Source organism: Notamacropus eugenii, chromosome 7 (genome assembly GCF_028372415.1).
Source record: "Notamacropus eugenii isolate mMacEug1 chromosome 7, mMacEug1.pri_v2, whole genome shotgun sequence".
NCBI lineage: Eukaryota > Metazoa > Chordata > Mammalia > Diprotodontia > Macropodidae > Notamacropus > Notamacropus eugenii.
In genome coordinates, this window is record NC_092878.1 from 3892436 (window position 1) to 3906771 (window position 14336).

A 14336-nucleotide genomic window follows, 5' to 3' on the forward strand; every position below is an offset into this window, starting at 1 on the left:
TTCCCTCTTCCTGTCCCCAGAGCCTACAGAGCCTAAGCATGGCACCAGGACTGTGGCAGGTGCTCAGTGAATGTTGATTGAGGATAACCAGGACAGCACTAACTCCCAGGAAACCACTGATTTCTACTGATCGTTGGGCTCATACTTGAAAAATGGCCATTTCCTTCCCCTTCTATTCTATTTCTTTTCCTGAATCTTTTCTTAATATGCTAATTACCAAAATGTTTAGGGTCAGTGGTATTTATTCAGCCCCAGAAGTTCTGATCACCGTTCTGGGGACAGGAAGGAAATAGTTATTCTCTTGTTCCATTTCAGAATGAGGAAGCTAAGGGATACGTAAGTTAAATAAATAACGTATAGTCATGCACAAGTCAATGGCTCAATCAGTATAAGAGCCACTAAATTTCATCTCATAAATTACCCCAGGGAAACCTATAACCATGAGGGGCCTCTAGAAAACTTAGAGGGTGGAACTAGACACAAAGCATATTTAGTAAAGGAATTCTTTCCCCTTAGGGTTTCAGCTCTTAATCATTCTAAGTCCAACAGAACTTGTGTACTTATATGAGATGCTTAACAATGTTCTAGTTCTTTACGTGTTAACTAGCACCTACCAGATATTCTTGTGAAAGTCTTAATCTAGAGCCTCCAAAACATAGTGATTATATGTTGAGATAAAACTCAAAGCGTAGAACCCAGGAGCAATGGATTGAAGGAGCAACTAAATGCTATATAGGACAGAGGACAGAGCACTGGGTTTCAAGTCAGTAGATTTAGGATCCGAAGACCTGGGTTCAAATCTCACCTTTAACATTTATTCTCTGTGTTACCTTGGGTAAATCACAACCTCCCTGTAAGATGAAGGGGTTAGACTAGATTGCCTTTCAAGACCTTTCCAGCTCTAAATCTATAATCCTATGGCCTTATAAATTGCAACAAAGGAAATCTAAGTTTGAGAAATGGAAAAATGTCTTAATAATCACAGCTGTCAAAAGTAAAATGGCATATTTTGGGGGAGAGTGGGTTCCCCTCACTGAAGAATCTTTAAAGCAAAGGCTGGATCACATGTTGGGTGTGTGGAGGAAAGGTTCTTAAACTAGAATCCATGGATAGAGTTCAGTGGGTGCATGAAGTTAGCTAAGAAAAAAAATGTATCTTTATTTTTGCTCACCTCTAACTAAAATTTATCATTTTCAATTATTTTAAAACAACATGCAGAGATAAGAGTCCACAGGAATCACCATTCTGCCCAAAGAATAGGTGACACAAAAAAGTTTAAAACCTTCAGTTACAGAGAGGGTTCTTCTTCAGGTAAATATAAGACCAGTGGAATTTCTTCTGACCCTACAATTATCACACACGTAAGATCATAGAAATTTAGAAAGGAAAGAGAGATCAGAGAGAGCTAAACTACTCTAATTTTACAGATGAAAAAACTAGAGCCTAGAGAGGAAAAACAATTTGCCCGAGATCATATAGCCAATAAATGAAAGAGTAAGGATGCCAAATCAAAGGGCAGAACATGCACACTCAAAACTCGCACACTTAAATTTTAATGTGCAATGTCAAAGGCCAAGTTTGCAAGCACTAGGAAACAAACACTGGCCCTCAGTATTTTAATCTGCTGTACTCTGAACTGGACTTGTTTGCCTTAGTTTATACTAAAGGTAAACATGTAGTTAGCCTAGGAAAGGAAATGGAAAAAAAATCAGAGGTCACCTAAACAAGGGCAGAGCGGCAAGACTTTCAATTTGCAGTCAAATAGCTTAGTCACATTATCCCAAGGAAGTGAACAAGTCAACGGCATAAGATCATTAAATAAATAACTGAATGATTCATTCCCCAAGTCTGCCCCTAAAACAGAATGCTAACACAAATAAAAACACCCTCCCATGCAACTGATAGAAACATGGTCTATTTGGTCTTTTTTTTTCTTTTAATGACCACATCAGGTGAATGAATTTGGATTCACATGTTCAGCATTTAATTTATAGTAGGATTTAAAGGTGGAAGGTAACTTAAAGGTCATCAAATCCAATCTAACCCCTTTATCACCCACATGAGTAAACTGAGGCACAGAAAAATAATGTCACACATCCACTGTCAGAGGTATTAACAGACCTGGGACTCAAGTCTTCTAAACAGTGTAAACACTGGGCCACTATAGTATGGGGCTCTGGTTCCTAGCCAGTTGGACCACATAAGAACCCTTGAGAACAAAGTAGGATGAAGAAAGGCAAGAGGACAAGGAGAGGGCCCAGGTCAACTATGTCTTTATTCCTTTTCAGGGTGCGTTTCTTACTCATCTCCTCAGGACTTTCTCTACCAAGCCACAGAAATGTCGTCGCCCTTGAAAATTCACTGTAGACAAAATACCTGTAAAAAATGACCCTCAACGAATTCTAGAGCAGCAGAAGCCACAGAACAAGAGTGAAAGAGGTTTCCAGCCAAGGGTAACCTGGAAGGCCAACAGAAAAGGTCTATCTGGTAGGAGGCTGAGCAGAGCAGAGCCCAGCCCTGGCCTTGGAGTCCCAGATCCCTCAACCCACAAGCGACAAGGAAAGCTCCAAAGGTCAGTGTGGGAGGGCTTTCCCAGCTGGGCAAAGAGGGAGCAGAGTCCCCCCAGCACTGATCCCAGGTGGCAGCTGCAGCAGGAGGCAGGCAGCTACAGTGGCCCAGGAAAAAGCCTGGGTCCATTGTCCAGGCAGCTGAGCTTAAAGCCTCTGGCAGAATTGAAGAGCTGATCTGAACCTCAGCCCTCAGTGGCAGCCCACACCCACCCAAAGGGAGGGGGAGGGGAACTGAGCAGCTGATTTGAATTTTTGAATCTCAGCCTTGTATCAGGGAGAGGAGAAGCATTAGGACCCTCTTCTTGACAAAGGATTCAGAAGTCAAGTAATTGGCTGGGAAAATGCCCAAAAAAGGGAGAAAAAAATAAGACCATAGAAGGTTACTTTCTTGGTGAACAGGCATCTCCTTTAATCCTTTCAGATGAGGAAGAACAATGCATACTGTCAGAGAAAGTCAAGGCCTCTGCCTTCAGTACCCCCAAAATGAAAATGAAATAGGCTCAGGCCATAGAAGAGCTTAAAAAGCATGTCAGCAGCCTGCTAAAGGAGAACCAAAAAATTGCTGAGGAAAATAACACCTTTAAAAAGAGGCTAACTCAAGTGGAAAAAGAGGTCTAAAAAGCCAATGAGGAGAAGGCTTTAAAAAGCAGAATTAGCCAAATGGAAAACAAGGTTCAAAAGCTCACTGAACAAAAATAGTTCTTTAAAAGAGAGAATCAAGTTCAGGGAAGCTAATCATTATGAGATAAACCAAGCAGGTAGAGAACAAAACCAAAAGTTTGAAAAAATAGAAGATAATGTGAAACATCTCAAAGGAAAAACAACGGACCTGGAAAAGAGATCCAGGAGAGACAATTTAAAAATTATGGGACTACCTGAAAGCCATGGTCAAAAAAGAACCTAGACATTATCTTCCATGAAATTATTGAGGAAAACTGCCCTGATACTCTAGAACCAGAGGACAAAATAAATATTGAAAGAATCCACCAATCACCTCCTGGAAGAGACTGGAAAAGAAAAACTCCTAGGAATATTGTGGCCAAATTTCAGAGTTCCCAGGTCAAGGAGAAAATACTGCAAGCAGCTAGAAAGAAACAATTTGAGTATTGTGGAAATGCAATCAGAATAACACTGGATCTAGCAGCTTCTACATTAAGGGATTGAAGGGCTTGGAAAGGATATTCCAGAAGTCAAAGGAACTGGGAATAAAACCAAGAATCACCTACCCAGCAAAACTGAGTATAATACTTCAAGGGAATAAATGGTCATTCAATGACATAGAGGACTTTCAAGCGTTCATGATGAAAAGACCAGAACTGAAGAGAAAATTTGACTTTCAAACATAGGAATCAAGAGAAGCGTGAAAAGGTAAACAGGAAAGAGAAATCATAAAAGACTTTCTAAAGCTGAACTGTTTACATTCCTACATGGAAAGATAATATTTGTAACTCTTGAGGCTTTTCTCAGTGTTTGGGTAGGTGGAGGGATTGTACATACACACATACACATACACATACACACACACACACACACACACACACACACACACACACCCATATAGACAGAGAGTTGAGTTGAATCAGAAGAGATGATATCCATAAAAAAATAATAATAAAATAAAAATTAAGGGATGAGGGAAGAAAATACTGGGAGAAAAAAGGGAGAAATGGAATGGGGCAGGCTATAACTCATAAAAGAGATTTTAAAAAATCCTGTTCAATGGAGGAGAAAAGGGAAGAGATGAGAGGGGAAACGTGAAGCTTACTCTCTTCACATATGGTTTCAGGAGGGAATAACATGCTCACTAAATTCGGTATGAAAATCTATCTTACACTACAGGAAAGTAGGGGAGGAGGGGACAAGTGGGGTAAGGGGGATGATAGAAGGGAGGGCAAATGGGAGAAGGGAGTAACTAGAAGTAAACACTTTTGGGAAGGGACAAGGTCAAATGAGAGAATAAAAAAGGGGGGAACAGTAGGATAAAGGGCAATATAGTTAGTATTACACAACATGATTATTATAGAAGTCTTTTGCAAGACATATATATAGCCTGTATTGAGTTGCTTGCCTTCTCTGTGGGGATGGGTAGGGAGGGAGAGAGGGAGAGAGAGAGGTTGGAATTCAAAATGTTAAAAATGAATGTTGAGAATTATTATTTCTTTTAACTGGGAAATAAAAAACACAGGTAATGGGGTATAGAAATTTATCTTGCCCCACAAGAAAAGAGAGAAGATGGGGATAAGGGAAGGGTGGGATGTGATAGAAGGAAGGGTACATTGAGGGAAGGGTAATCAGAATGCAAGGTATTATGGGGAGTGGGGAGGGGAGAGATGGGAAGAAAAATTGGAACTCAAAATTTTGTGGAAATGAATATCAGAATCTAAAAATAAATAAATTTAAAAAAAAAAAGAAAACTCACTCTACCCTTGAATTACTTCTTACATTAGAAATACCGCACCTCTCCCACTGATAGACAGGTTTCTCCATTTTTGAGGAGGCCCAGAACAATCGCATCTTCATTCTTCTTCTCAAGGCTGCACTGATGACTCGTCTCCATAGAACTTTTTCTACCATGCCACTACACCAGATATTTCCCTTCCCCCATGCCTCTTTTCTTTAAGCTCCCTTCTATGTATTAGAATGCAAGCTCCTTGAAGACGGACTTTTTCTGGTGTTTCTGTATTCTCAGCACTAAGCACAGTGCCTGGCACATCTGTCATTGTTGTTCAGTCATGTCTGACTCTTTGTGAGCCCATCTGTAGTTGTCTTGACAAAGACACAGGAGTGGGTTCCCATGTCCTTCTCCAGCTCATTTTACAGATAAGGAAACTGAGGCAAACAAGGGTAAATGACTTGCCCAGGGTCACACAGCTAGTAGGTGTCTGAGGCCAGATTTGAACTCAGGAAGAGGAGTCTTCTTGACACCAAGACCAAGATTCTACTCAGTGAGCCACCTCATTGCCCAACCCGGCACATAGGAAGCTCTTAATAAACATTTGTTGTTGCTGACTATGCTGCCCCTTGACTCAAAACTTCGAATAAATATATATTTTGGGAAGAACAACCAAGACTAACATCAAACCCTCCTGTGCTTTTGCACTAGCAGAGCACAGATGGAGGTCATGTTCAATCTTGAATTTAAAAGACTGCGTTTAAAGACCATATTCTAGATCTGCCATCCTATTTGTTGCTGCAAGCTATTCATTACCACTCACCATCTGGCTGAGACATTTGAAAATAAATACTCTTCTTTAACCACTCCATGGCTGAAGCTTTTTGTTATTCAAAGGAAAATGGCATAATGTCATTATATAGTCTTCTCTGCATAATAACGAATGACAGTGCAAATTGTTTTCTGATTTTCCTTATGACTTACTAAAAGGCTATTAAAAAAATAAAAACCTAAGGATTTGCTCCTTCTGTATTACTGCAGGTCAAGTAATAATCATTTCAAATGAGCTACATTCACATGCAAAAGTCAGCAACAAATAAATGATCATTATATATATTCACCATCGTCATTTATTCATGACAGACTCAGTCCAAAGACTTGAGTTTAGTAGAAGTCCTGACAGGTTCTCCCCTGCTCTGTGACCCTGGGCAAGCTATTAAACCTCTCTGAGCCTTATTTTCCTTATCATAAAAAATGGAATAATAATATTTTTGAGGATGTCATCAGAGAAATGTATGAGTAGGGGGAAAAATGGCAGGCCAGTTAGGTAGTAAAGACTGAAGAATAACCAGTGGAAAGCCTGCATGCTCTACTGGTATCTACATAACATCTTGAAAATGAATGGGAGCCTCTGCAAACCCACTACCACCTCCTACGTGTATTGTGGATGCCCTGGGATGAATCTATTGGAAGATAAAACGTTACACAGGATGCTTAGGCATGGATAGGCTGGGATCTCTATTATTAAATATCAAGGGAATGCTCACAATGCTGTGATGAGATCACAGATACACTGGAGTATTTGGTATGATGGGTTATTGGAATACTTACAACTTCATGGGATTATTGTGAGGAACATACTCTATAAACTCTAAAGCCCTATCTCAAAAGGAATTATTATTGATAGTCATCATTCTTGTTTGCTGAATAAAACAGAATGTCTCTCTTGGTAGACAGTAATTCCTTAAGGCCAGGGACTGAGTAGAATATGTACTCTTTTCATTCCCCAGAGCACTATGAGCTATGTTTGTGAGGAAACCATTAAAGAGCCTCAGACTGGAGACTCCTTGAGCTCACAGATGGTCATTTTTTTTTTTTAATTATATTTTATTTTTCAATTAGAAGACATCCACCTTCTTGCTCTCACACTCCAGCCTTTTTCTCCTTCCCTCCTAGTAAGAACAAAGGAAAAACTAAACCCCTGTTACAATCATGTCTAATCTAGCAAAACAAATCTCTGTACTGGTCATGTCCCAAAAGAAATATATCTCAATTCTGTCCTCTAATGAATAGCACGTTTCATCATTAGTCTTCTGGAATCCTGGTTGGATCATTATGATGATCACTTCAGTCATTTCTCTTAACCAAATTGTCGTTGTAAAAATCATTCTGCTGGTTTTACTTACTTCACTCTGCATCAATTCATACATGTATTCCCAGGTTTCTCTGAAATCTTCCTGTTATTTCTTAATAGCAAAATGGTATTTTTTTCTTGGCAAACATTCTTTGGTACCTCAAAGAGAGCCATAAATATTTTTGTACATCAGAATTTGTTTTGCTTAAGACTAAGGATATCTCCATCTATTCTCCATCTAATTCTCCTTTCTATTCTCTCCCCTTGTATTACTCTGTTAAAGTGTATTCTGTACCCAACTCTGTGTGAATGCCTTCTTCCCTTCTGTAACTAGTTCAGATGAGAATTCAAGTGTCAGCTGCTATCTCCATCCCCTTCTCCTTCTCTGTTCCTCTATTTGCACACCCTGATAATATGAGAAATAATATTCCCTAACCTTCTTTTCCCTTCTCCTGAGATCGAAACATAACAGAACCACCTCCAGGCCTCCACATTTGAATGTAAGCACATATACCTCATTCTATCCTCTGGTGGGTATCCTTGTCTAGTCCCTTATCACACGTATTCACATGTGTTTACTTTTTTATATCTCTCAACTCTCATGTTTGAAATTCAAAGTTTCTCATCAATTGGGGAATGGCTAAACAAGCAATGATATATGAATGTAATAAAATACTATTGTTCCATAAGAAATGATGAGCAAGCAGATTTCAGAAAAACCTGGAAAGACTTTCATGGACTGATGCTGAGTGAAATGGGCAGAACCAGGAGATTGTACACAGTAACAGCAACATGGTGCGATGATCAACTTTGATAGACATAGTTCTTCACAGCAATGCAATGATCTAAGAGAATTCCAAAAGACTCAGGATGGAAAATACTATCCAAATTCAGAGAAAGAACTAAAGAGTCTGAATGAAGACTGAAGGGGACTATTTTCTTTTTGGTTTGTTTTTTCTTTCTTGTGGTTTTTCCCTTTTGTTCTGATTCTTCTTTCACAATATGATTAATGAGGAAATGTTTCATATGATTATACATGTACAGCCCATATGAGATTGCATACCTGGAGAGGAAGGAGGGGGGAAAATTTAGAACTCAAAATCTTATAAGAGTGAATGTTAAAAACTAAAAATAAATTAATCTAAAAACAGAAATTCAAAGTTTCTACATAGCTCTGGTCTTTTCATCAGGAATGCTTAAAGTCCTCTGGTTCATTAAAGCTTCATTTTTTACATGTAGCTTTATACTCAGTTTTGCTAAGTAAGCTATTCTTAGCTATAAATGCGTATATCCTTTGCCTTCTGGAGTACCCTCTTCCAACCTTTTGATCCCTTTATAGTGGTGATTGTTAAACTGTGCATGATAATAACGGTGGCTCCCCAGTACTTGAATTATTTCTTTCTGGCTTCACATTTTTTCTTCGAACTAGAAGTTCTGACTTTTCACTGGATTTATTAAATTCCTGGGAGTTTTCATTTTCTCTTTCAGAAAGTGACTGGTGACTTCTTTCTATTTCAACTTTGCCCTGTGGTGATAAGAGATCTGAGCAGTTTTAAATTTTCTTAAAACATGGTATCTAGGTTCTTTTTCTTTTTTAACCACTGAACTCAAAAAGCCTAATGATTTTTCCCCTCTTCACTCTGCTTTCCAAGTGAGTTGTTTTTGCTGTAAGATACCTTACATTTTATTTAATTTATTCCAGTCTTCTGACTTTGTTTTAATATTTCTTGTTGTCTCGTAGTTTTTGGTTTCTTTTTGATCCATTCTCATTGTCAAGGACTTTGCTGCTGACGCAAGGTTTTGTACCACTGTTCCAATTCTTTCTCATTTTTTCCTCAAATGCTTTCTTTTCATTTATGAAAACATTTTCCCTCTTGCTTTATACCTTCCAAGAGTTCCAGCTGAGTCTGTGCCTGAGCTATGTTTTCTCTGAGGCTTTGCTTACAGACATGTTGGAGTCATTCTCTTCTTATGGGTTCATTTGGAGCATCCCAGTCACACCATGATAGTTCTTTAAGAGGGGATTCTACCTTTGCTCATTCTTCCTGCCTGCTTCCTGACTTGAAACAATGTTAGAGGTAGCTTGTTCAGGAAATTCAATCATCTACTCTAACTCATGCCTAACCAGGAATTAATTATATGACAAGATTCCAAGTCAATAAGATTTGAGTTTACGAGAGAGCCTGGAGAGAATCTAGGTCAACCTCCTGACCTATAACATAATCCTCTCTACAACATATGTCAGATGGCTTGAACGCTTACCATGATGGTGGGGCAGCCCATTCCATTTTGGAGAGTTCTAATTGTATTTTTTTAAGTTCTTCCTTATATTGAGGCAAACCCTGTTTTTTATATTTCATAGTGGTCCTAGTTTTGTCCTCCGGCACTAACTAGAATTATTATCATTATTATTATTAATAGTAATAATAGCAGTAGTTTTGGTTAAGTATAGTAGCCAACATTTATATAACTTTAAATTTAAAAAACACTTTATGTATGTTATCTCCTTTGATTCCCACAACACCTCTGTACTGTAAGTGCCATTATATTCCCATTTTACGGATGAGGAAACTGAGACTGAGAAAGCTAGGTGACTTGTCCAGTGTCACACAACTCAGTAAGTATATAAGGCAGGATTTGAACTCGGGTTTTTCTAACTCCAAGTCCAGCATTGTATCCATTATGCCACCTAGTTGCCCAATTACAATTAATTACTCTTCCAAGTCGCAGATTTTCAAGCATTTTAAAGCAGCAAGCACCGCCCTTTTAAATATCCTCTTCCTCAAATTAAAAACATCCATCAACCCATCAGTGCCCATCAACCTTTAAGCCCAATCACTATCCATTATGTTTACCCTCTTCTGGACAAGCTCCACTTTGTCCCTCTTAAATATAATATCAATAACTAGACATAGTAAACAAGCACCCTTCCCCTTGGGATCACATGTGTAGGACAGAAATGCAAAAATCTCTAGGCACGATTAACAGATAACTCTGATAAAAGGGAATTGGCTCTATCCATTATAAGCCAGGTCTACCTTCAAAGGGTTAAAGTATCAATTACTTGTTTTTTACTAAATATCCTTGTTATCAATGGCCTTCAAAAGGGCTTGATCAAGGATTATCCAATGGACTAAACAGACTGAAAAACAGGACCTGAGAATAAAATATTTTTTATATGCAGTATCTCCTCCTCCCCATGTTACTCTTCACATCACATGACCATTATTTTAAAAAGGGGGGGAAGCATCATTCCACTTCAATCCCAAAACCTGCTGATTTCTGAGACAGGCTGACCTGATGCAGTCCTGGGTTCCTCAGACTCAATTAGATTATTGGATGTCGGCTGGGTATATGAAGCTTAAATCTGACTCTTCTCTCTCTTGGTCATTCTTTTCCATCCTGTATATCCAGTTTCCTTACCAAAACTTTCAAACAGGATGAAAAAAGCCGAAGCACCTGGCCAACACTCTCCTCCTAAATCTGACCTGATGCAGGTGTGAGCTTCTAAACTACGTACACCGAGCCCTGGCGTTCACATCAGGCAAAAAAAGGCTCCATGGTAAGGTTTTATTTGAACCAGAACCTCATAGCATTAATTAAAATGAAGCACACCTGCTCTGAGCTGTGAAGCCAGAGATTTATGTGAACTAGTAAAATGAAGGCTTTTTGACCTCTTGTTGGATTTATATGTCCTTTAAATAAGCATTTCCTCTTTGTAATGCAATGTTAAGGAAAAAAAAGTTTATTACACTGACTAACCTGCTGATATAAACATACACACTGTTCAGTCCCCTTACAGGTCTGTACTCTCCTTAAACACTGCTCAGTCAAGTGTTTAATTTAAGGTTATGGGTGAAACGAAGCAGGCACTGTTATGAGGCCTGAAACTTCTTGCTCCAAATTTAACTTGTTAATGAGGTGATAGGAAGGAATGCCAATGCAGTCAGCCCCACACTTAATCCAAGAGCATCTTAATACACTTAATCCCAGATAGGCCACTCATCTGGTGAGGGGCAGGAGGAGGGAGGAGGGAGGAAGTAACGGCTGCCTTAGGACTGCTTCATAGGAAACAGAACCTGTTAAAGGAAAAGACTTCCCCAGTGATAGTCCTTTCAGGCCAATCACAGCTCCTGGCCCTGAGATTCAAACTGATGGATTTAGACAGAGAGGCACAAGTGAGACTTGAGAGAAAGCGTTGTTTCTTGATAAGTTACCTTGGAGAGGCTCAGCCTGTTAGCTTTCAGCGTCACAAGCCCAGCACAACACACCAGGGCACTGGAACTGGAGAGGCCAGAACTTGGGGGGATGATTCCATCCAACAGACAATTCATTCCAGTCAGGTTCCTGAGGTTGAAATGTTCCTAAAGATAGGATTTAAAAAAAAAAAAAAAGAACCAACATGAAATCCAAGGAGGCCCAGGGAGCACAATTTTAACAAGGCGATTTTCATACTATTTAGAAACACTGCTCAGGGTCGTCTGATCCATCAGAAATGACTATGACATAACTGTCACGGTGCTTCATTCTGAGTATACTCAGGGTCAGATTACCTTTCGTTTTATTCAATCAAGGTTACTATGGTGAATAAAAAGAGCCCACGGTTTTTAAAATGTTAGGGGGAAGAGGTTGTTTGTTTTTGTTTTTTATATTATCGTGGATTCTCAGATTAGAAGGAACTTCTTAGGCCATGCAGTCCAGTTCATACATGAACAGGAATCATCTCCACAATCCCTAACATATCTCCTCCACCAACAAGTAATCAAGCAGCCTCTGCTTAAAACCTCTCACAATATAGCCCAGTAATGGATTTGAGGTCAGAAAGATCACTTGCACCATTTATTAGTGTTAAGAACACGGGTAAGTCACAGAACCTGATATCTGAACCTGTTTCTTCCCCTATAAAATGGAGACAATAAGGTTCATGCTACCTATGTCAGAGGAGTTGAATGAGGCTTAAATGAAATCACACATAATTGTCCTACTTATGTCAAGAGGTGGTCCATTCTACTTATGAACAATTGGATAAAAACAGGGACATTTAACCTGGGTCCCATGAAATGGTTTAAAAATAAATTTTTATAACTATTTCAAAATAATGAGTTTCCTTTTTAATCATGTGCATTTTATTTTATGCATTTAAAAACATTATTCTGAGAAGGGGTTCATAGGTCCCCACTCCTTCACCAAGGCCAAATGCACACAAAAGGCTGAGGATGAATTTCTGGATTGGGAAGTTTTTCATCCTATTCAGCTGAAATCTGCTTCTCTGGAACTGCTTCCTCTGGGTCCTAGCTCTGCCCTCTGTGACAGCTCTTTACACCTCATGACAGTCCTCCCACCCCAAAGAGCCATCGACCAATCTATAATGGCATGGGAAATCAATAATAAGTCTAGTTGTCTCAAGTGTTGAGGCAACAAATAATGCAAATTAGAAGGGCTGGTTCTTTTCCATGTTAAACCCTTTACTACCACAGAAAGTTACCCAGAATAAAAACTGGTATTCCTAGAGGTCCAACCAACAGAAGCTCCTCTTCGGAACAGAACTCCAAGAATCGTTAGTTCTATCAGACAAATAGAGAAATCAAGGCACGAGGAGAGGTTAAGAGACTTTCCCAGGATCACACTGCAAGTAAACAGCAGGGTAGAACTCAGGCATAGGACTCTGATTTCTCATAAAGAACTTTTCCTCTCTAGTTAGAACCCTGGGCCAGCATTCTGTGATTGATTTAATGCAAGTCAGACGTATGAGGAAATGCAGATTTTTTTACTAGCATTTTAAAGATACAATTGAGCCATATGGTAGCTTTCAACGGAGCCCCAATTGGCCAACAGTCACAAATAAAAGTGCAAACTCTAAATTATGAGGGAAATACACAAGAGACAGAAAAGCCTCAAGGAAGCATAGGCTGTCCAGTTCTGTGGACCAGGATATGAGAATCATATAACCTCAGACCTAGGAAGGCCCTCATCTAATCCTACCTGCTCTTTTTACACACAGAGTAATTGAGGCCCAAGACCATGAACTGATGTGCCTAAGATCCTATAAACAATTCATGGTAGATCTAGGACTAGAACCTTAACCCCATTGATTCCCACTTGAGTATGCCATGTTACCTGGGCATGAGAAGTTCTAGGCTGGTTAGAACTGTGGCCTAGACTACAGAGCTGGCACTCTGGGGATTAAAAGCTACATTTATGGCTTAGGGAGGAATATCAAGAAAATTCCTTATCCTCTGTGGGACTGAGAATTGAAATAATAAGTCCACCTATTCTTCAAGAATATAATGTCAATGTAATTCAATATATGCAGAAACCAAATGTCATGCAAGTGGGAAACCCCACTGTATGACATACCGTCACACGCAACAGGCCAGGGAGAGATTTTGTAAACAAGCTAAAACAACAGCTAGAGAAATATGTCTTATTCTCTGCAAGGGACAGACCCTAAAAGTTTTCCCTAAAATTAGCAGGCAAACCTCACGTGGTCTGTAAGTAAAGAGACTCAGTTACTCAGTTGGCTGGGTTTCTTCTTTTCAATTCAAATCATCTAAAAATTTCCTTTCCAGAAATACAAACAAATTATAAACTGAAACACGGCTGCTGCCAATACCCTTTCATGCAGAACATCCGACAGCTTGTTAAAAAAAGGTGGGAGGTGGGGGTGGGGGGAAAGAAAGAAAACCCTTAGAGATGTAACCAGAAATCAATCCACAGGGCGTCTTGAACATGAATCAGGCTTGCAAACTTATCACACGATGTTTAAATAAAAATGTACGACAGTTTCAGAGACGAAAACGGGTTTTGCCAAATTCCACAACAACTCTATTCCAGAAGGATAACATGTTCAATTTAATATAAACAGATTATCCTCTGGACCCTCCAAGCACTTCAATTTGAATGTTTCCTAACAGCCTCACATTGAGGCAGATTTTCTGCCAGGAGTTGTCTACAAACCTGCTTGGCACATGAGCCATCAAATGAGAGATTGTCTTTAAGACCCCCCTTCCACCCCAAAAGAGCTTGTTTCATTTAGGGTCCTTTATCCAAAATGCAAAGAAAACCCTGCAGTTTGTTATAACAAAGACCACGCAGCACTTGCCAGGTAAACACATTCCAAATACTGAAGTTTCCATTAATATCTAAGATTGCTTAAAGTGGGCAATGGAGAGGTTTCATGTTGGCGAGGAATTCTTCACATAAGACATTTCCTTGGACCTGGGAAATAAAGACATGAAAA

The 14336-nt window shown here is 39.3% G+C and overlaps 1 protein-coding gene across 6 annotated transcripts in view; it reads right to left on the bottom strand.

The window, feature by feature from the left end:
* GALK2 (galactokinase 2) overlaps positions 1 to 14336 on the bottom strand; it is a 178370-nt gene that overhangs the window by 91044 nt on the left and 72990 nt on the right. For 5 of the 6 annotated variants that reach the window (XR_011970720.1, XM_072625048.1, XM_072625051.1 and 2 more), the window contains exon 5: positions 11314 to 11460. Coding sequence is in view for 5 of the 6 variants with exons in the window: in XM_072625048.1 (XP_072481149.1) it covers positions 11314 to 11460 (147 nt within the window). In the remaining variant the exon portion in view is untranslated. Of the gene's footprint in view, positions 1 to 2376; positions 2713 to 11313; positions 11461 to 14336 lie in introns of those variants that run through there. The other variant, XM_072625049.1, reaches the window with a different exon arrangement.